The 19999-nt window shown below is 51.3% G+C and overlaps 8 protein-coding genes across 8 annotated transcripts; 4 read left to right on the top strand and 4 right to left on the bottom strand.

Moving 5' to 3' along the window:
- Positions 1-320: 320 nt before the first annotated feature.
- Positions 321-2289, bottom strand: KD926_004951 (putative phosphatidylinositol-3,4,5-trisphosphate 3-phosphatase; the record flags this gene model as incomplete). Its single annotated transcript, XM_053098288.1, has 3 exons — positions 321-2034; positions 2082-2170; positions 2287-2289. 3 exons carry the CDS (start codon positions 2287-2289, stop codon positions 321-323), a joined length of 1806 nt encoding a protein of 601 aa, XP_052957866.1.
- Positions 2290-3078: 789 nt separating this feature from the next.
- KD926_004950 (uncharacterized protein) lies at positions 3079-3501 on the bottom strand (the record flags this gene model as incomplete). Its single annotated transcript, XM_053098287.1, has 1 exon — positions 3079-3501. The coding sequence occupies one exon, from the start codon at positions 3499-3501 to the stop codon at positions 3079-3081; it is 423 nt and encodes a 140-aa protein (XP_052957865.1).
- Positions 3502-4257: 756 nt separating this feature from the next.
- KD926_004949 (pentatricopeptide repeat protein) lies at positions 4258-7561 on the bottom strand (the record flags this gene model as incomplete). Its single annotated transcript, XM_053098286.1, has 6 exons — positions 4258-4499; positions 4623-6018; positions 6095-6549; positions 7096-7225; positions 7293-7484; positions 7559-7561. The coding sequence occupies 6 exons, from the start codon at positions 7559-7561 to the stop codon at positions 4258-4260; spliced, it is 2418 nt and encodes an 805-aa protein (XP_052957864.1).
- A 470-nt stretch (positions 7562-8031) lies between these two features.
- Positions 8032-9844, top strand: KD926_004948 (uncharacterized protein; the record flags this gene model as incomplete). Its single annotated transcript, XM_053098285.1, has 3 exons — positions 8032-8149; positions 8201-8271; positions 8330-9844. 3 exons carry the CDS (start codon positions 8032-8034, stop codon positions 9842-9844), a joined length of 1704 nt encoding a protein of 567 aa, XP_052957863.1.
- A 233-nt stretch (positions 9845-10077) lies between these two features.
- Positions 10078-11755, bottom strand: hat1 (histone acetyltransferase catalytic subunit HAT1; the record flags this gene model as incomplete). Its single annotated transcript, XM_053098284.1, has 3 exons — positions 10078-11053; positions 11120-11384; positions 11461-11755. 3 exons carry the CDS (start codon positions 11753-11755, stop codon positions 10078-10080), a joined length of 1536 nt encoding a protein of 511 aa, XP_052957862.1.
- A 726-nt stretch (positions 11756-12481) lies between these two features.
- On the top strand, positions 12482-13495 carry KD926_004946 (NAD(P)-binding protein; the record flags this gene model as incomplete). The annotated part of the gene is made up of 1 exon (XM_053098283.1): positions 12482-13495. The coding sequence occupies one exon, from the start codon at positions 12482-12484 to the stop codon at positions 13493-13495; it is 1014 nt and encodes a 337-aa protein (XP_052957861.1).
- A 761-nt stretch (positions 13496-14256) lies between these two features.
- KD926_004945 (Mn(2+) transporter ATX2) lies at positions 14257-15598 on the top strand (the record flags this gene model as incomplete). The annotated part of the gene is made up of 3 exons (XM_053098282.1): positions 14257-14306; positions 14385-15350; positions 15415-15598. The coding sequence occupies 3 exons, from the start codon at positions 14257-14259 to the stop codon at positions 15596-15598; spliced, it is 1200 nt and encodes a 399-aa protein (XP_052957860.1).
- A 1681-nt stretch (positions 15599-17279) lies between these two features.
- On the top strand, positions 17280-19460 carry KD926_004944 (F-box/WD repeat-containing protein; the record flags this gene model as incomplete). The annotated part of the gene is made up of 4 exons (XM_053098280.1): positions 17280-17702; positions 17794-18431; positions 18492-19203; positions 19272-19460. 4 exons carry the CDS (start codon positions 17280-17282, stop codon positions 19458-19460), a joined length of 1962 nt encoding a protein of 653 aa, XP_052957859.1.
- Positions 19461-19999: the final 539 nt, after the last annotated feature.

Raw genomic sequence — 19999 nt, 5'->3', positions numbered from 1 at the left:
TTTCAAAATCTTTCTTTTTACTTTGCCATGTGGACATGTACAATATTTCATAGTTCGTTGTCCCCTTCAGGCGTCCTGGAACATTTCATACCCATAAACCCAAGTATTTATCTATATTACAATCTAACGCACACATTTGAAACCCGGAAAAAAAAAGTAAAAATGCTTTCAAATATTGATATAACCGTATATACAGAACAATCCTACTTACACCTTTCCGAAGACCCGAGCAATCCAGACCTGAGAAGTAAAAAAGAGAAACACCCCTCCCTCCCCTTATCAACATAGCATCTATCTATCTATTCCGTGAAGGAATCGAATCATCCATCCTTTTTGCCAGACGATGCGTCTATCCCATTACTGTTCTTGCCATTTGCAAAATACGGCTGCGTTCCTTCAAAATCCCCATTCTCGTCTTTCTCCTGCGGCTGCTTCGATGGATCCTGGCCCTCTTTCTTGTCGGTGGCCTTGCCTTTACGCCGGCCCAGCACCGACGAGTTGTCGTCGCTTTCGGCAAGACTGACATCTTGGCTTTCGGCGGTCTGCTGCCGCAGGCCAAGCTCCTTGCCTAGTTCTTGGAGCGAGTGTGCGGCCGTGGTAGTCGCGCTGGCGGCAGTGGCGGTGATGACTCCCAGATAGGATTGGTTGTTGGATTGGGATTCATCTCCTCCTTCGCCCTGGTTTCCGCCCCTGGGCTGGTTGCCCTCTCGAACGGGCTCGAGGTTGATGGGGATGTTCTCTTGGTTGCGGATGGTTTTGGCGCTGTCTTTGCCTGTTTCTTGGCCGCGCCAGTCAGCTGGGCTGCTTTCGGGCGCGGTCTCGCCGGGTTTGGGCTCTGTGATCGTTTGGCCGGAGATGGGGGAGGTGCTTTCCTTGGTCGGTTTGGGGATGCCGAGCTGCGAGGGCGTCGGGTAGCGCCAGACAACCTTGAGTCGGTCGAGCGCTCGCGTGCCTTTCTTGCTGGTTCCTTTGATCCCATCCATCGCGTCCCATTCGATCTCAAATACGCCCGAGTCTTCGTTGTCGCCGCCTTCGAAGTACGTGTTGAACCAGACGTGGGCGATCGAGGTCGCCATGGCCCAACCGGTGTAGGCGGCTTTGCTGCGTCGTTCAAAGTCGATGTTTACATCGCTGGTGGGGACGATGACTGGTTTGCTGGGTCGGAAGATGACCGCTCGTGTGCGTTTGGAGGGTGTACCTGGTTCTTCGAATGACGAGGACGGGGCTGTCTGACTCGACCAGGCAGATGATTCTGTAATGGCCGATTGAGGTTCGCTGTTGGTGCCACTCTTAGCCTTGTCGCCGTCCTCAGTCGGCGTCTTCTTGCCGTTTTCCACGACGGTGCGTTCGTTGCGGTGGAACAGATGGAAGTTCTTAATCTTCTTGCCTTCATCGATGAAGCCCTCCACCGCGACCTTGACGCCGTCTCTCAGTCCCCAGACATGCACTTCGAGGATCTCCACCGGTCGCTCGATGTATTTCCGGTCCATCTGGTTCGCCCAGCGATCCACATATCGCACCCAGCGCAGCTGACTTGGGATGCTCACACCATGCCCGAACCCAGCGCGCATGCGCCTCTCCGTGAACCGCTGCAACGCATCCTCGATCTTCCACCCTTCCTGGCTGATCAGATAGCTGCAAGCGACGGTGCCGCTGCGCCCTTTCCCCGCCTTGCAATGCACCACCGCCACCCTCTTCCCTTTCTTCTCGTCGTCGGGCCCCTTATCCTGACCCTGACTCTTCTCCGACTCATCCAACCGCTGCAGCCAATTCTTCAGACTCCCCATCATGGCCGGAATCAGCACGAACGGCGGCGGATGATGATCCGGGAACGGATAGTGGTGAATGCGCCCGTAGACCTCCTCATCGGGGTACCCCGTACCCTCGGCGCGAAACTCCCAAATGCACCAATTCTCGCCATGTTTAGCGTCGAGGAAATTCACCAGTTCATCGAGTGGGTTTCGATATGCGCGCTGCGGGTAATTGGACGACGGGCCTGACGTTGCGATAACTGCGGTACCAGCGACGGGTAGGCTAAGTTAGCGAATAAGTTTAAGTGTCGTCGGCCATGGGAGGGTCACACACCGTTATCTGTGACGTAGCAGAGATCTAAATTGGCTTCTGGATGCTGTTGCCTGGGTCCAGCTACAATTTGCCGGAGGATCGACGCCTACAGTGGTTAAGAAGCCAAGAGGCAGCACGTCAGTCTCGGCAGGTACTTTAAAGTGGGACGCAGCAGTCTGCAAGGGGGGAGAGAGGGGAGAGAGGAGTATGGGGACATCATACCATTTGGTGTCAGGAGGACAGATGACACTTAAATGGGTTGTTATTGAATAGGTTCAACTTCCGAGAGAAAGAGGCAGAATGTAGAAGAGGAGATGGAAATGGAAAAGGGGTGAAAGAAAATGTGGAGAGAATCAGATGAAACTCACCATTCGCAGGGCAGCCCGTACGAAGTGAGTGGAATGTAGTCAGGAACGAACGCAGCTGCCAAGCGATCGGTGGGGACTATGTACAATGTAAATCTGGACTTCAGAAGCAGCACAAAGCTCAGTGATGAAGCTGTGACCGAGTAAAGAGGCAAGAACCAAAGAAGTCAAGAGATGCTCTGCAGAGGTCGGAGGTGCTGACGGGGACGGATGATGTCACCGCGTGCGCATCGAACAAAAGACTGGGAAAACAAGACAAGAACAACAACAATCAGTCTAGTTACGCGCTATCACTTTCTTCCATGGTTCTCCATGTCAACCATTTGGAGTTAACTAAATAAATATGTTTATGTCATTTGGATATATAGTCACAAAGTAAAGATCGTCATTAAAACGTCACATCCACTGGCGCTGTTATCAGACCAGACATTAAGGATAACATAAAAAGGAGATAGTATAGCTTTTGATCCCCACAAGCACATTCAATATGTTACAGGTATATGTGCCCGCTTTCATCGTCTCGCCTCCGGGTATCTAAGGTCTCTCAAAACCAACATTCTTCGCCGTCTGCTAATTGTCTCGAGGTGTTCTGGTGTCGGATAGGTAACCAATCCACACCCATCGCGTGTCACGCATCGGATATCCGAATTTAAGCAGAGCCAAAGACACGAGTCACCGGGATGGTGAAGTTCCCGGCGGATGCGGTGACATTGGTCTCGCCTTGGGCGTGGAAGGCAGCAGTAAGGCCCTGGCGCCAAGAGTGCTCGGCCTTCACGTTACGGAGAGAGTGAGACTCAGGGGTCACAAGGGCCGTGATGTTGTCGTTGGCACAGGCAATGTAGTCGCTTCCGGTCTTCTTGCCAGACGACGAGCAGGTGGTGGTGAAGCCGGGGGTGTTCTGGGTCTGGACGCCGTGGATGTTGAAGTTGTAGACACAATCTTGCTCGGCACAGGTCGAGGTGAAGTTAGACACCTGCCAGGTCAGAGCTGGGCTCTGAGCGCGACGGAGAGGACCGGCCGAGGCGAGGCCGGCAGCGGAGAGAGCAACGGTGAGGATGGAAGTGAGCTGCATGATGGCGAAGTTTGATATGGTATGAATACTTTCTTTTGGTGGTAGAGAAAGTAGTGGGAGGGTGCAATGGAGGAGGAATTAAGAATTAGGAGTAAGGGTTGATAGTAATCAGATTAATTGATAGTAGAGGGTGATAGTAAAATCGAGATGGTCCCTAAGGTGGATGGAGGGTATGCTTAAATAGCGAGATCGAGAGTGACTTCTTAAGAACCGAGTTAAAATCCCGCAATTTTTAGCATCAAAACCTCAAACAAAATCAAGAAGACAGGCCCTGTGGCGAAACGACGGATATAAAGTCTGTCCGACTAGCAGTGGGGAGTTTCGACCCCCATGCTCGCAAAGGGTTGTGCATTCTGTCGATCTCGGATTGCTCGCTGACTCTTTCGCTGCCCCATTAGGAGTCCCGACCATGTTGGTTACTCGACATCAAGGCCATCGATCTTGTCAGGAAACAATCAATGCCCTCGCTCTCAATGCGGTGTTCAATTCCCACGATGCAGCCATTCACCTGTCACCTTAATTGTGTGGACGCAGGTACGGCGCCATTGGACGAAGTATGCAGAAAGTGCAAGCCTCGGACTTGGGCCACCCTCCTCTTTCCGACTTAACTTGGCGACGATCACAATTTTAGCGGGCTTGTTTATTTATAGTACTGCAGCAGGATTATGGTTGGAGCTGCTTATTGGAACGGTTCGAACCATACTCCGTAGTTCCCCCTGGTGGAGCCCACTCGGCCGTCTCAAAACATCGGATTGCTCAAAACCGGGGTTCCCGGGACGGACCAGGCGGTTTGAGAACGCCTGGTTGTTGCGTCCAAAGTCTCAGAGTGAGCCCGGGACGAGATCGATCCCGTGGAACGAGGAACGGCTCGGTTGAAGATGGATCGGGCGGGCTGTTGTTATTGTTGGGTGTTGGAAGTTGGAAGATGTTGGGTTGCCCGCCATCAGCAGAAATGATCGGCACATCCTTGGGAATGCTCCTGACCAGGGTTGTGAATTCTGATCGATGGTCAGTCCATTGTGACAGACGGAGAATATTTGGTGCTTCGCGAGGATCGCTTTGATTAAACTATTGTACAGATAACTTCATTGGCTTTATCTACAGTGGGTTACTCGCTGGACCTGACTCGGGGATCAACCCCCCGGGCTCATAGTCCTCCCATCCTTCTTCGGCTCGAGTCTTCGCGATGGCCAGTCGCCGTCTCTTCCGTTTTCGACTTTCTTTGCTTTCTGCCCGCCGTTGTGCCCGCTGTTCTTCCTGCGTCTTCGGTCGCTTGATCTGGCGATGGCTATACTCGGGCGGTGGATCAGACAAGATCTTAAACAAGAGTGGAGAGTCTGCGGGAGATTCTGTGTCATGACGCGGTAGCTGTATCACTTCATCCCTGATAAGCGGGTGATACCTCAGTTGAAGTGCATATTCGCTGCTGGACCCGGAACAGAGCTCCCGAATCTCCACGCACACATCCTCGTCGGGAGTGAACTTTCGATCCAGCATGTCCTGGAAATACATGAGTGCTGATTGGAAATTGCCAGCATCCAAGCATATAACGATGAGATGCTGAAATGTCCTGCTGTCAGGCACCACTCCGAGAGATGCCATCTCGTTAACGACAAACATGCCAGGGTCGGGGGCTCTCGCTCGCCGACACATCCCGATTAGGGAGTTGTAAATCGAGGCGTCGGCCTTGGTCGGACAAAGCGCGTAAAGCTCCTTATATAATGCAATCCCATCGTCCACTATCGAAGGGTCGGCTAGCGCCTCCCGCTCGCACGTTTGAATCACCACCAGGGCGCAACGGAGAGGGATCTCGTATCCCAATTCTTTCAACCGCTTGAGCATGGCCCAAGCATCGCGCGGATGACTTCTACTCTGGATCATGTGGGTGAGGAAGGCATCGGTTGAACTCTCCTCCAGTGTAATCCCCTCTGCATGCATTTGACACCAAACCTCGAACCCGGAACACAAATCCCCGGTCCTAAGGTGGGTTTCGGCCAGCCTCTCATAGTCCTCCAAGCCAGGCTCTACGTCGATTTCAACCAGGAACTCGATCACCGATGTAGCAAGCTTCGTATTCCCAGCATGCAACGCGGTCGTCAGAACATTCCTGCAGATCCCATGTGAGGGCTTCAAGTATCTCAGTTCCACCATTTGCCTCCATACATGATAAGTAGCTTCATGGTGAGTAGCAGCGCTCGCTGCATCCAGCACGTATAGCCACAAATCTGGCGTCATGTCATGGCCTCGGCTAGCTCGCAGACGCATCAGCCGGACTACCTCGTCGAATTCTTCAAAATCGCACAGGTAGTATATGAACAGACTGTATAGCCAGTTCTCGACCATGATCTCTTTGACCTCCATCTTCTCAAGATGATCTAGGGCCAGTTCGAATTGGTTTTCCCGCACAAGGCCAGCCACCACGTAATGCCAGCCGGTAGGGCTTAAGGGCAGCCATCGATCTCGTAACGTGTGTAGGATTTCCTGTCGCAATATGTAATCCGGGTGAACCGCGAGGACCTAACCATGGAGGGTACCGTCAGCATCCAGTCGCTCTTGTATTTCTCACAAAATGACGGTATGGAATCACTCGTACCTGTAATGCAGCATGCAGAGTCCCAGAATCTGCAGTTATCTTATTCGCCTCCATCTCCGACAGCAGATCCCGAACGTTCTCGGGCGATCCACGCTCCGAATCCGTATTGGCCAATATCAACGCCTTGTAATGCCGCGTGTCGGGACGCACATGTCGGTCTCTAATGAGCGCTCGTAGAATTTGAACTGCACCCACAACCTTAGGGCGCTTGGCCGTTAATTCCTGCAGTTGTGCTTCTAACCTCGCCGTCGGCTTTCTCTTCAGTGTATCGGGGACCTGGGATAATCCCGGTGCGCGGGTATTCGGTCGACGCGACTGACGTGAAGCTCGTTTTCGAGATCGCGGAGTGTCATTTTCGTTCTCTTCCGGTTTGCGTTCCTTCTCTGCGTTGTGTTCCTGGTGGTTTGCGGTAAGGCTGCTTAAGCATCGCCATGCCGGAGCCGATGTTGAATTTCCTGGGACGAGCTCAATTCTGGGGCGACGAGTCTTTCTAATGATCGAAGATGCGGATTGGGCGAAAGTATCAGGACTGAAAGATGGACAAAGACAGTGCCAAAGTCCATCTAGCAATAGTGTCCCCCGAGGCATTTCGAAGCCTTGAAGGAAGGAAATACTTCTTGCTCTCTAGCTCCAAGTCTGTCCCGGAAAGACCTCAAGTATCACGTGATCGGTATCACTCTCGAAGTACAGCTGACCAAGGACACAATGCGATGAGAAGTCTTCTAGTGACGTTTATATGCGGATTGTGAGGAATATAAGTCTCTTTCAATTCGAAAGAGAAAAAAAAGTGCGTTGTCAATTAAAAATAGCATAGATGGCACAATTCCCATTGAAAATACAGAGCCATATACGCCAAGGCCATGCTCGACTAACTCGCCTAATGGATCTCCCTAGCAAAACTACCTGCTTGTTCTCCCCCGGGGTATCTATCTTCATCTTTCTCATTTAACCAGTTGCCATTCAGTCCTAGTTGCCGCCCCGGCCGCGTCCCCGACCACGACCCCGACCACCGCGGCCTCCCCTGTCGCCTCTGTCGCCCCGGTGGCCACCGCGACCGCGGTTTGGTGGCTGGTTTAGTTGTTGCTCCTTCACGACTTCCACAATCTCTTCGGGGATCCGTAGATACTTGATCTGCGAGGCGTTAGCGTTTCATGTTCCTGCGGTGACTCAAAGACCGGGGTGTAGGTTGTCGTCATACGTTGTTTCCTCGAATGTACACTTCTGGGAGTCTAAAAAACCGATCACCTTCGGGGCTGGTCTGGACAACCTCTTTGAGTATTAAGTTCATCCAGTTGTCGCAATTGGCAAGGTGTCCGTTCAGCGTCTCGCCATTCTTGAGTTCGACAAGCATGGGATGGCCCTGCGCGGCTGTCAAGAGTCCGAGGGGAAGCTATTCATTGGGCAAGTCCGGTTAGCTTCGAATTCTTAATATTCTCATTGTGCCAGATAAAAGGGTATTCTTACCATTCTCGATTTGGATTGCTCAGTATGAGTTGAAAGCCCTGGGGGAAAGTGGGGGGGTGAAAACACGGGAGACGACCTCAGAGAGGTTGAAATTGAATGCGCTGAAGAATTCGGTGGTCAACAGCCCAGTAATAATCCAGTAATGAGCCTGCCCGCTTCGGTGTGTTGAGTGTGATAACCAGCAAAAGCTCCGCAGCTTCCAGCGGAGATGATCGCAACTTGGGGAACCCCGGAGAAATTAAAACGCCGAGATCCGCCGGCCATGGATGCTTGTTGCGAGGCTGTGGCTTACTTCCTTCTTCTCACTGCTTGTCTCTCCAGAATCGAGTCATTCCTACAGGGATCTCTTCTTCTAGAATAGAAGAGAAGAATTATCATCTTTGTCTTTATTACATGGTGTGGGATTGACCTGCAGCAGCTCATCGCGATCAAGTGCGATCATTAATACATGTAGTTCTCCCCCCTCCGCTACTATGCGCTGGCCAGCGAGATTAGCATCGTTCTTCGGAGCCCTCGAGCCTGTGCTTTCACAGATTTCTGGTTTGTCAACTGTTAGTAAAGACACGCCTCCTCACATGCTGTTCCATCAGAGTTAGTCCATCGCATGCACATGTTTATCCCAGTGCCTAAATACCCACATAGATGAGCAAAATGCCACCGTGAGAGTCCAAGTCTTATGCCCCGGATCAGCGGATGGATACGATTCAAGACTGGTAAGAATGCATGCTTTTCAGATGGCGCTGTTCCTTGCTTCTGACAATCGATGTAAAGTCTCTAGAATTAAACGTTGGTGTAGCAAAAGTAGCTTGTGGCGAACAAGGCATCGTTCTGAATGGCGACGATCTGATCCACAACTGGAACGGCAGCTTGGGATCTGGATCTGGACTAATAACTCCACTCTACGGAACTGCAGCATTAACCGTCAACTGGCAGAGCCGATGCGTTCAACCACCTGCAGGGTCATCCGAGGAGGATGCAATCCAGCACCTAACAGTTCGGGTTGAGCGCATAGGAGATGTCTTTATCGAGGGTGAAGTTGGCCTTACCGCTTCTTTCAAGCAGGTACAGAGACCGGAAATTCTCCGAGTCTATACTTCACCATGGGAATTGTCCGACAGCGTCTCATTTGTCGAAACTTGGGACAGTACGGAGATGGCGGACCAATCTCGTGAAGAACAATCAGATGAGTCTATTGAACGACACTGGGGCCATTTGCTACAGTTAAAGACAAGATACCAACAATTGGCGCTTCAGATTCAAGAGGAAGAGCGCCAGATCCGAGAAATGCTTCAGCGGGATTGTCCAGGCACTCTGTCGAGTTGGAAGAATTGCAGAAGTTTCGGATGCAGGTTCAGGATATCATTGACCAAATTTCCCGACCTGATCCGCCAGATCAGATATCGATTCGGGCCTTTTCCACCGGCACTCCCTGTTAGCCATTGCTCGCAATGCCCACAGCAAGATGGATGCGAAGAGGCTTCTAAGTCAGAGTCAGGTCCAACACCAACCAAGCAGTCAAACAGGCCACCTCAGAAAGCACCTCACGCTACATCAACATCGACCATTCCTAGTTCTGCCGCCTCGAAAGCAATTCCAAGTGAGACCGAGTACTTTTATAACGCTCAGACCATCTTCACCATCTGTGTGATACTCGTTCTAGCAAGTGCCCTGCTCGTCTTCGGATTCAAGCTTTGTCGCAGCACCACATATTGCCGACGACGTCGAGTAGACAGGGCGGCGCGCCGCGAGGAGAGACAAGCTCGCTGGGCCTACGGATTCGCAGCCCACAGACTCCGATGGAGACAATGGTGGGAGGGAGGTTCTCCTTCCCACACACCTTTACCCGCCCAAGCACAACTAGAACTCACATCCCCACCTAACAATAACATGTCAGCCATCGAACAACCGCCAGAACAACCCCATTTCTCTGACACGGAGTCCTATCTCCCGTCCGAGCCGGGTGTCATGCAAGCCGAAATCCGCGGCTTCCGACAAGCGCTCGAGTATGTTGGGGAGCTTGTGCGAAGTCCAGACCGCCGCGAGCCGCGCTCTTCTTCGCGAATCGACCCCTCTAACTCGGACCACGAGATTGCAGAACTCCTCGGACGGAGGCAGGGCAGGCCTACTACTACTGCACACACGGCCGCGTCGTCGACAGCTGGTCTCTCGACGGTACTTTCAACGGGCACGAGCAGTTTGTTGACTCTAGATACTCCTTCGTCTGTGACGGTTGATACGCTGGAGGCTTCGGAGACTACCGGTCCTCCTCCTAGCTACTATGCTTGAATGGAAGCGATTGTATTATTTGGCTGTTTTTGTCAGTGTTTCGTGGTACGGAATATATTAATGACCATTTTTTTGATTCATGAACGTGTAGAAATACATTTGAAGCTTCTTTTAGACAACGAAGGCCAAAGAAGAAAGAAACCAAAACCGCTATCGCACCGCGGTATAAACAGATGGGGAAAGAAAATAGAAAGAGAAACCGTCAAGTTGTTCAACAAAGAAAGCCCTATCCGTTAGACCTTTGCCCGCTTCGTAGCCAAGTCATTAGCATCCTCCTCGTCTTCCTCATCCTCATCCTCTTCCACGGTGAACTTGCGCTTCGCGCGCTGGTCTTTACTGGCGCCCGCCTCCTCTACAACGGCGGTCGTTTCCGGATCGGCCAGATCGCCAAGTTCCTCTTGCCTGGCCTTCAGCGCCTCTTCGCGCTCGGTGAACGCCTTGAGCAGAACCTCGTAGCCCTCTTCCACGTTCGAGACAGTCTCTTCGAGCTTCTCGATCCGATCGCTCATGTCTAGCTGGATGAGCATGTCGCGGGACCGCTTGAAGAGACGCTGCTTGACAAGCATGCGCCACCAGTAGTATTTCCGTTCGCTGGGGTCCTCGGCGTTGGACTTCTTGATCAGAAGTCGAGCCATGTTTGCTCCGCCCTCGTGACGGTTCTTGGCGGGGATCTGGCCGAGGAGATACATCTCCAAGATGTGAGCGAATTGGGTCGGGGCGATCTTGAAGGTGAGGCGCATGTCATTTAGAAGTTTGGTGGGGATGATAGCGGAGGTCGGGACGCGACGAGGACGCTGCTTCTTGGAGTATGCGCTGTTAGGGTCGGGGTTGATGTCGACCTTCTGTTTCAGGAATTCGGGGTACAAGATGTGATAGTCGGCGGTGTCGCGGAGAGCGTCGAAGGCTTCATTGGGGTCCTCGACTGTCAACTCGACGATGGTCAGATCGTCGGTGCAGGCCGTATGGATGGTCGTGTACAGATGGGTGCCATGTCCGGAGCCTTGGTGGGGAGGGAGAATCAGGAATTGAGCGATGCGCAAGCGAGCGGGAAGCTGTGCAGGCCGGATCTCTGGGAACGGGAAAGGCTCGGTCCGAGTAACTGCTTTTTGCAGTTGATCTTTCTCGTAGAGCCACCAGCGATATGTCGTCGCATATCCAACCAGCGAGTATTGCGAGGCCGTCGAGGTCGGCGGTGTCACCTTCTCGTATCTAGAACTCAAGTTTAGCGTGGTGGACAATCAATCGTGGAACCAGCGGCGAAGGGCTCGCGCATACATGAAATAAATTGTCCATCTTTCTAGTGTCCACTCAGGGTCATCGGTTGCTAGAGGAGTCCCGGCTTCGATGAACAGAGAAACGAAGATCTGTGCCCGGTCCAGCAGTTGTTGCACCTTGGGGTCGGCGAGAGAGCCCGCCCAAATCTCATAAGATCTTTGCCCGGTGACATAGCTGTGCACTATCTTGCCCGGTGGCACGAAGTCCTTCGCGTCCGCCTCTTCTTGAACTGCTTTCTCGTAGTCGGGGAGGTTTATGAAGGCCTCTGGATCAAAGATTGACGTGAGAAATCGATGACGAAAATGAAAAAGCAGGACCTGAAACGTGGATGAGAGGTTTACCTTCAGGTAGCCAAGGCTTGAGCGTCTTCAAAAGGTCGACCGCCGAGGCATCTTCCACGGTTTTAAACTTCTCATCGTAAGAGATAAAGACGTGCGGGCGCAGGTCATGAGCTGCGAATCGCAAACGGATAATCAATCCTCTGTAGCCGAAAATTTGCTCCTCGTCACCAAAGATCGGATACGTAAACTGCGGGTGAAAGCTGGAGAGTGTCTTTGGCTTTTCTTCGCCTGGTTGAACGACGGTGATGTGAACGGCATCATTGGCGTCGCAGGTCCCTAGGAAAAACCGCTTCATGTCAGCTGACCTGGAACTCGAATCAGAGGTGAGGACAGGATGAAAGGATGGATTAATTACAGTCGCCTTCGCTAGCCATTTTTGCGACCACTGTAGAGAATGAAGAGCGATTCAAGAAGAGTGGGCGGGATTGCACGGTTGATTGAAGATAGCGAGGGTGGACCGTCGTCTTTTCTCTTGCCGGCGCGTGTCGAACGAGCGCTCTGGAAATCGCGTTGCGCGGGAGCTGGGAGGTTATAACCGCTTCGGGATTAGCGCCCCTGCGCCTAGGGATCCGCCGCGCTGATACGTCATTCTTCAGTCTTACGGAATAGGTACATACACCATGGGAATGTGTACTCATAAAGTTGGCTTAAAGAAAATATGAATGCGCCTCCAGTTCGGTATTCACTTGATACCTTCAATTCTTCTGATAGCTGTTGACCCTCTGGAAAGAGGAATTCGAGAAATGCTGTGCACTAGCCTTACTATTGCAGCAATGTGACATGCACTTTGTGCAGAATAAAGATTTCCGTGGAGATTAGAGTATATCATAAGGTGGATAAATTGTTGAATATGACTACAGTGTGACTGGTCTCAAAGTTCAAAAGACTAAATATACTTCGTTGACGCCATACCCGAAGTGAAAGAGCTAGCTAGTAGTAACTAAATGCGGGGGCACTTCACATCCTCGGTCCTTCTTCAACAACATCGCCTTGATAGATTGACCTTGATACTCGCGACAGCATGTCAGTTACGGAGACCCAGAGAATTGCCCTCGTTGGGCTCGGCACCATCGGCGTGTCTATGGCTGCACTCCATCTAGCCCGCGAAAATACCATAGTGGATGTGTTCGACACTCGGCCAGACTTCGAGCAATATCTGCGCAAAACGCTACCAATTTACATGGGCCACCATTTGACATCCGATATCTCCAAGTCTGACTCGGTATTATCAGAATCGGTGGTCACGTCACTACTAACCTCCGGTCGCCTACGAATCCACACCTCACTGGAATCCGCTTGCGCATCTGCCACCATCGTCCAGGAGCAGGGGCCAGAAAATGTCGCTTTCAAACAGTCACTCTGGAAACAGGTGGAGTTAATAGCACCGGCATCCGCACACCTCTGGACGAGCACATCGGGCATTGCAGCCTCGATCCAGCAAGGTGAGATGTCCGATAAGACGCGCTTGTTAGTGGTGCATCCTTTCAATCCGCCGCACATCATGCCGCTCCTCGAGATCGTGCCTTCTCCCGATACCTTGACAGAGCGGGTAGAGTTTGCCCGTGCATATTTCTCCGTGCCAGGGTCGAAGCATCGACCCGTGGTGATCAAAAAAGAGATCCCGGGGTTTGTTGGAAATCGACTGGCATTCGCGCTTCTCAGGGAGGCATGCCATCTAGTGAAGGAGGATTTGGTGAATGCGAAGGATCTTGACACCATCTTAATGGCCAGTCTAGGACCGAGATGGGCGGGCAATGGTGTGTTCGAAAGCTACCAACAAGGCGGCGGAGAAGGTGGTATTGGGGCCTTTTTTGAGAAACTGGAACCAACTATACAACAGGTGTGGGATGGACAAGGCAGAGTGAACTTGGTGGGGAGTCGTGAAGAGACTCAATGGAAAGACAAAGTGATCTCTCAGGTGAACGAGGCTTATGGATCCTTTAGCAAAGGGCAGGTTCTAGAGAAGGAGGCGAGGCTGAAGGAATTTGTGAATGTACAGACAAAAGGATATGGACATCTTGAAACCCAGGAGTGAGTACTTTCCAAAGAATATACATTCTTAGATGAATAGCCATCTGTCATGTTTCATGAAATCATCCATAAGATACCTACCGGGAATTTTTTTTTTTTTTTTGAGTTCATCAACACGAGCTTTGGGATCAAGCCAGAGTGAGAATAAATGGTAGGTGTTTAAATTCATTTCATTATCTTTTTCTCCTAGATAGAATGTACATAAAACAAGGGTCTCGTCTCCCTTGATTTAAAGCCGTCGGTCGGTTGCGGAAAAACCATTCACGCCTCACACTGTCCTCTGTGCCTTCTCCGTACGTCAATGCTGCATTTGAATGGAATAATTTTAAATGCAGATGACTTCTCGGTTGGTGCCCGTCCGCTCTTTCTGACGTATCCTACACAGTATCTGCTGCAATGCCGTCTGATACAACACCCTCCACGGAGTACTATTATTATCATTATTGATTATCATTGACAATTTCCGGGACGGCGATTCCCCTGGCGCTGTGGGTCTTCCCGTCGTCGGCCTCCGTTCCTCTTCCAACTGCGGCGGATCGCAATCTGTCCATCCCACGCCACGTCCTCGTCTGTCTCCCAGGTACCCGTGCAAGAAAAAGCTTTCCCCCGGTCTTCGCTCCCATATATTTCTATCGGGCTGTCTGGCGTCATTTGTCCAAAGCCCGCGAATTTTGGTTTATTCAGAGAAGGTTTCGTCGAATTGGCAGAATGTTTGAGATCCTCTAAAGCAGCACAGACGCGGCTCTGGAAATCGACTAGCCAACCATGGAGGGACTTTTCACTCTGCTCGCCTTGAGCATTGTGATGGCAATTACGTGAGCGCCGAATGCCTGCACCTTCTCTACGCCTGCGACTGTTTGATCGGCAAGCTGATAGTAACGTTCTCTCTGTAGATCTTTTGTCGTCGGCTCATTACCACTTGCTTTTACTCTATCGCCCTCGCAACTTAGACTCATATCTTCAATTGGAATGGGAGTTTTGGTGGGGACATCCTTGATTGTTATTATTCCAGAAGGAGTGGAAACCCTATATAGCGCGAGCTCAGTGAGTCGCCAAAAAGAACTCAGCACTCGTTCGACATCGGCAGTCAATTGGCAGCATGCAGTCATCCCGTCTGTTATCCCAAATGAAATCCCCGGCGATTCCGATCCGTTCCTACACGCCTCGTCAGGTGCCTCGGCCCCGCAGTCATCCACCGATGACTCGATTACGGTTCACGTCCCATCAGAGCATGTACAGCGGCGGAAGGAGAGTCTATCGGATGACGGCGCAGACCAGGACCACGACCATAATAAGCACGAAGGTAACTCACCGCATGCCTGGATTGGCATTGCGCTTATCAGCGGTTTCATTCTGATGTACCTGATCGATAAATTGCCGGAGTTTGCAAGCCCATCCAAACAACAAAGAGCGCCCCATCACATTTCCTTGGATAATCTGGGTTCCGGCCTGCGACGGAACTCGTCACCTTCGCGAGAGGGTGGGTTGTTAGATGCCGGCAATGTCCCTCGAAGCAGCCACAGTTTCGCAACAACTATTGGTCTTGTCATCCATGCGGCCGCCGACGGAATCGCCCTGGGAGCGTCCAGCTCCGATGCCGGCTTGAGTTTCATAATTTTCTTGGCTATCATGGTTCACAAAGCGCCGGCTTCTTTTGGTCTCACATCCGTATTGCTTAAGCAAGGGCTCTCTAGTCGTGCCGCGAGGGCTCACTTGCTGGTTTTCAGTCTAGCGGCGCCCGTGGGAGCCCTGATGACCTTCTTCTTCGTCCAGATCATCGGTTCTGGCTCTAGCGGCGACGAAACGGGCACTCGGTGGCGGACAGGCGTGCTTCTACTGTTTTCGGCAGGCACCTTCTTGTAAGTTTGGCTTCGCGTGGAGTCATATGCTGGATGGCAGCAGCTAACGTCGGTTCTCTCTTAGGTACGTTGCCATGCACACAATGCAGGAAAACAGTCCCAACTCGGGTGCACGTGAAATCCAAGTGAATGGATACGGCGATCCCCGAGACCTGCCATCTTCGTCTGAGAAGTCAATGAGAGACCTGATCGCCTCTGTCATTGGCATGATTCTGCCGCTGTTTCTGCAGATAGGTCATGCTCATTAAAGTTCTATATACCTTTTTTCGTACTTCGTGTTCCCCCCCCCCTCTTTTCTCCTTGCTTTATCTTTTTGTTTTTATTTGATTTGAAGATTTACTCTATAAAGTTCTGCTCTAGCACTTTTTGTCTTTTGATTTAAATCAAGGGTTCTGTTTAGACATGTACATTGGATCTCTCATGGGACATTGGAAATGATACAGTTGAGTGGCTTCTTTGTGGTTGGGCCGTGATATCCAGCATGACGAAGAAATACGTCTTGCTGTGCTCATCTATGCTATTGCTAGGTAATCATATATAAGGGTTGTTACCAGGAAACGCCGGTCATCATTACATGTTTTCAGGGTCATATTTACGTAGGAGTTTGTCTTATGGAGGGTGTATAAAGAGTGATATCTGCCCCGGCAAAGAGCAAGGAAATTTTTTCTTCATTACAAAGCATCGAGCAAAGTGTTCGAAACACTCGTCAGTCTGACATAGGGGCGGGGGTTGACGTCCCTTACTAATTGATAGTGATTGAAATCAGGCACCGACGACCCCGGAATTGAGAGGAATCTTGGTTCAACAGCTTGCCGAGCATCCGAAAGGTTAAATGAGGGTTTTACCATCTGGCTGGAATACCTACCTATCTTACCTAGTATACTCGGAGTACTTTGTACGTACAATACAGCTGGGCAGAAAGAGAAAAGTAAAGAAATGCGAGCGAATTGTAGGATGAGTTATGCAGAGCATTCTTCCATTCTTTTTTTCTTTTCTTTTTCTACGCCCCTGTTGCATCGGTCTACATCCCTCCGTTCCTTCACTGCGGTGTATAGAACCGGAGATGAATACGACAGAGTGAAGAACAACTAACGGATCAGGTCTAGGATCGGTATCCGATCCGTGGCAGTCTGCACTCTGCAGCGTCTCACCTCCCAACGGCGGCAACGTCTCGACCACGAGTTGTTCTCCATAGCGGGTGGAGCCCGGCATCATCGACTGAATCAGAGCCAGCGTGCAGATGCTTGGCGCCCTCGTCCAGGTCTTAGTGGCAGTGACCGCACCTGACTTGGTCCTTCCTCTCCCTCTCCGTCGCATGATCGAGACTTGCCCTTTCTCTAGCTTCTTCTCCGCTTGCTCGAGGCTGGCTGGCTGGCTGACTTTGCGATCCCATCTTCCAGCTCAAGCTCTCTTCTCTTCCCTTCTCTCTACTTTCTTGAACCCGTTCTTTTTATCCGTTCTATGCCTTGATCATCTACCATCTGCCTGTCCTCCTTTGACATTCTCCCCTCTTACTCTCTTACTACTTACTGGCTTGCCCCCCCTATTATCCCACCTCCGACTATCACCCGCCAGCTTCCCCCGAACCGCCCGTTAGATCACCACCCATCTTTAATCTTTCATTCTTCCTCCTACCCACCATCCCTTCGTCAACCTGAACTTTCGCTTACTCCTTTAATATTATTCCCCTTTCCCCTTTCAATACTTATTGTTTCTCTATTATTCTTTTTCCTTTCCTCCCTCTATCGCCATCGCTCGCTATCATTACTATCTATGAATGAACCGCTCGTTGGAGGGCGTGGTGCGAAACAAGTTCAATATATTCGTGCGAGCTAAGCAGAGTAATCTAACGCCTTAGTGCACCTTCTATAAATTCGGTATTATATGATCATCCCTTGGACGTGATTTTTTCGGTCGGTTCGCAGCGGGATGAGTCCGCGGAGTATTCCAGAGTCGCCGGCGACAGCGCAGTCCCGGCAGTGCGCGTCTACAGAACCTGTCGCTTCCCTTTCTGATAGCCATCCGAAGCCGGTATCCTCTTCGAACAGACCCATCACTTCGATCCCGGCAAACCTCCTACCCTCAGCACCGGCTTCTCCTCCCACTCCGGCCCCTAGTCCCACGCCTCACCAGGGACACCTGATATGGCAGCCCGTCGATGACGACTATGATAACTTCGTGACGAATGCGAGATTTCATTTCTCATCGCTGTCAAATTCCAAAAAACTGAGATTCCTGGAGGACATCCTTGGTTTATGTGATAGTCAGCAACTTAGCTTTGTCTCAAGCTATGTCGCCCCCCGTCTAAGAAAGGATCCCTTTGATGTGTTTCCAAATGAGCTATGCCTGAGGGTAAGCAATCTCCCCATGTTTGATGGCACTGGCCGGCTTCGGTCTGCGGTCCGTACTGAATTCTGACATCTCTCCTCTTTTGTGTGAACAGGTGCTCTCCTTCATCGACGATCCCAAGACTCTCGCAAGAGCTTCCCAAGTCTCGAACCGCTGGCGCGATCTCCTGAATGACGATATAACCTGGAAGAATCTCTGTGAGAAACACGTTTATGCATGCCGAAGGTTTTCGGAAGATCGGGACTTTGTCGAACCGTTACCCAACCGAGCCGCCCACAACGTCTCACATCCACGCCGTGTTAGCAGTTCGCAGTCGAGCTCGACTTTCCCCGGCCTGCAATCCCGAGAGAGCTTTCCCGGGTTGCCACACAATCTATCTGGAGACTTGCTCCCAGGGCTAGGGCCGTCGCGAAGACGTCGACCTCGCCCCTTGTCTTACAGGGCCCATTTCAAACAAAAATACATGGTGGAATCGGCCTGGAATAAGGCCGGGGTGTGCGCGCAGCGATATATCACTCCCGACCAAGGGGTTGTCACGAGTCTTCACTTAACCCCTAAATACATCGTGGCTGCGTTGGACAATGCCAAGATCCATGTGTACGATACGAACGGGAATAATCAGAAGACGCTAAACGGTCATTTAATGGGTGTATGGGCCATGGTCCCGTGGGACGACATGCTCGTGAGTGGTGGTTGCGACCGGGACGTTAGAGTTTGGGACTTGGTTACAGGGTAAGTGAATCCTACCGCCCAGTCAGAACCAGGTATGGCTGACAGCGCATGGTGCAAAAGGGAATCGATTTGCACGTTACAAGGCCACACGTCAACGGTGCGTTGTCTGAAAATGTCCGACAAGAACACGGCCATCTCCGGGTCTAGGGACACCACGCTGCGCATTTGGGACCTAAAGAGGCAAGTCTGTAAGAATGTCCTCGTTGGGCACCAAGCCAGTGTTCGATGCCTAGCCATACAGGGCGACACTGTTGTTTCCGGGAGTTACGATACCACTGCCCGCATATGGAGCATATCTGAAGGACGATGTCTACGGACCCTCCAGGGCCATTTTAGTCAGATATATGCGATTGCTTATGACGGTAGGCGAATCGCCACGGGCAGTCTTGATACGTGTATCCGGATCTGGGATCCCCAAACAGGTCACTGCAATGGTATCCTTCAAGGGCATACCTCCTTGGTGGGACAGTTGCAGATGCTCGGCGACACCCTTGTTACGGGAGGATCGGACGGGTCCGTTCGCGTCTGGTCTCTGACCAAGAATGGCCCCATTCATCGACTTGCAGCGCATGACAACAGCGTGACCAGCCTCCAGTTTGATCATTCGCGTATTGTCAGTGGTGGTAGTGACGGTCGGGTCAAGGTCTGGAGTCTGGAGACTGGGCAGCTCCTCCGCGAGCTTTCCACGCCCGCCGAGACCGTGTGGCGGGTGGCTTTTGAAGAGGAGAAGGCGGTGATTATGGCCAGTAGATCTGGCCGTACAGTCATGGAGGTAGGAAGACTCACTACCGTTGATTCCGCTTGATGGCTAGATCTCATTTGACTAACCATTCATGACAGGTCTGGGATTTCTCACCACCCCCAGAGGGTATCGATAACGACTCCGTCCTCGTTTATAGTGGCTCAAGTACATCTGCCATGCGCCCCTCACACGACAGTCGATCTCGAAGTTTCTTTTCCGACACGACTTCGCCGACACCTCAGGTCACCGAAGATGATCACATCATGGCGGATGCCCCGTCCTCTTGATGTCCACGATTCGATGTTCGAATATGACGATCATACAGTATTCCTTTCCTGTCTCACGACTTTAGACCTACCGCACGACATATTGTCAATAAGTCTCTTTTCCTTTCCAATAAACCGAAGGACCTCCGCTCATCATCATGGGGACACGGCCTTTTCCTAGCCATTTGCATTACGGGTGTTGGTTCAACTTGATCTCTTCCAGCTTTGTCGTTTTTCTCCTATATCAATGAACAACATTGAGGCGTTAGATTGTCGGGAATAGTGAGGCTTTTGCGCGACTGAATTATTTCGTCTACGGGCATACAGGGGGGGAGCAATTATCTCCATCGTTATTCCAAACTTTTCATTACCATTTTCTTATTGCTTTAGTTTTCTTTACAAGGGTTAGATGATACCATCATCGAAAGATGCTATATTTGAATCCAAAAGATTTCTTGTTTGCCTGCCTGTCTTTGACTCTTGGTACGTATAGTGCGACCGAGGACTGAACTCCATCCGGGCACCAGACAGGGCGGAGATAATCCGTTGAGAGCATCGAG

This window comes from Aspergillus affinis, assembly GCF_023601865.1.
Source record: "Aspergillus affinis strain CMG 70 chromosome Unknown NODE_23_length_327850_cov_86_924445, whole genome shotgun sequence".
In the NCBI taxonomy this organism is placed as follows: Eukaryota; Fungi; Ascomycota; class Eurotiomycetes; order Eurotiales; family Aspergillaceae; genus Aspergillus; species Aspergillus affinis.
This window is presented reverse-complemented; position numbering and strand designations above follow the sequence as displayed.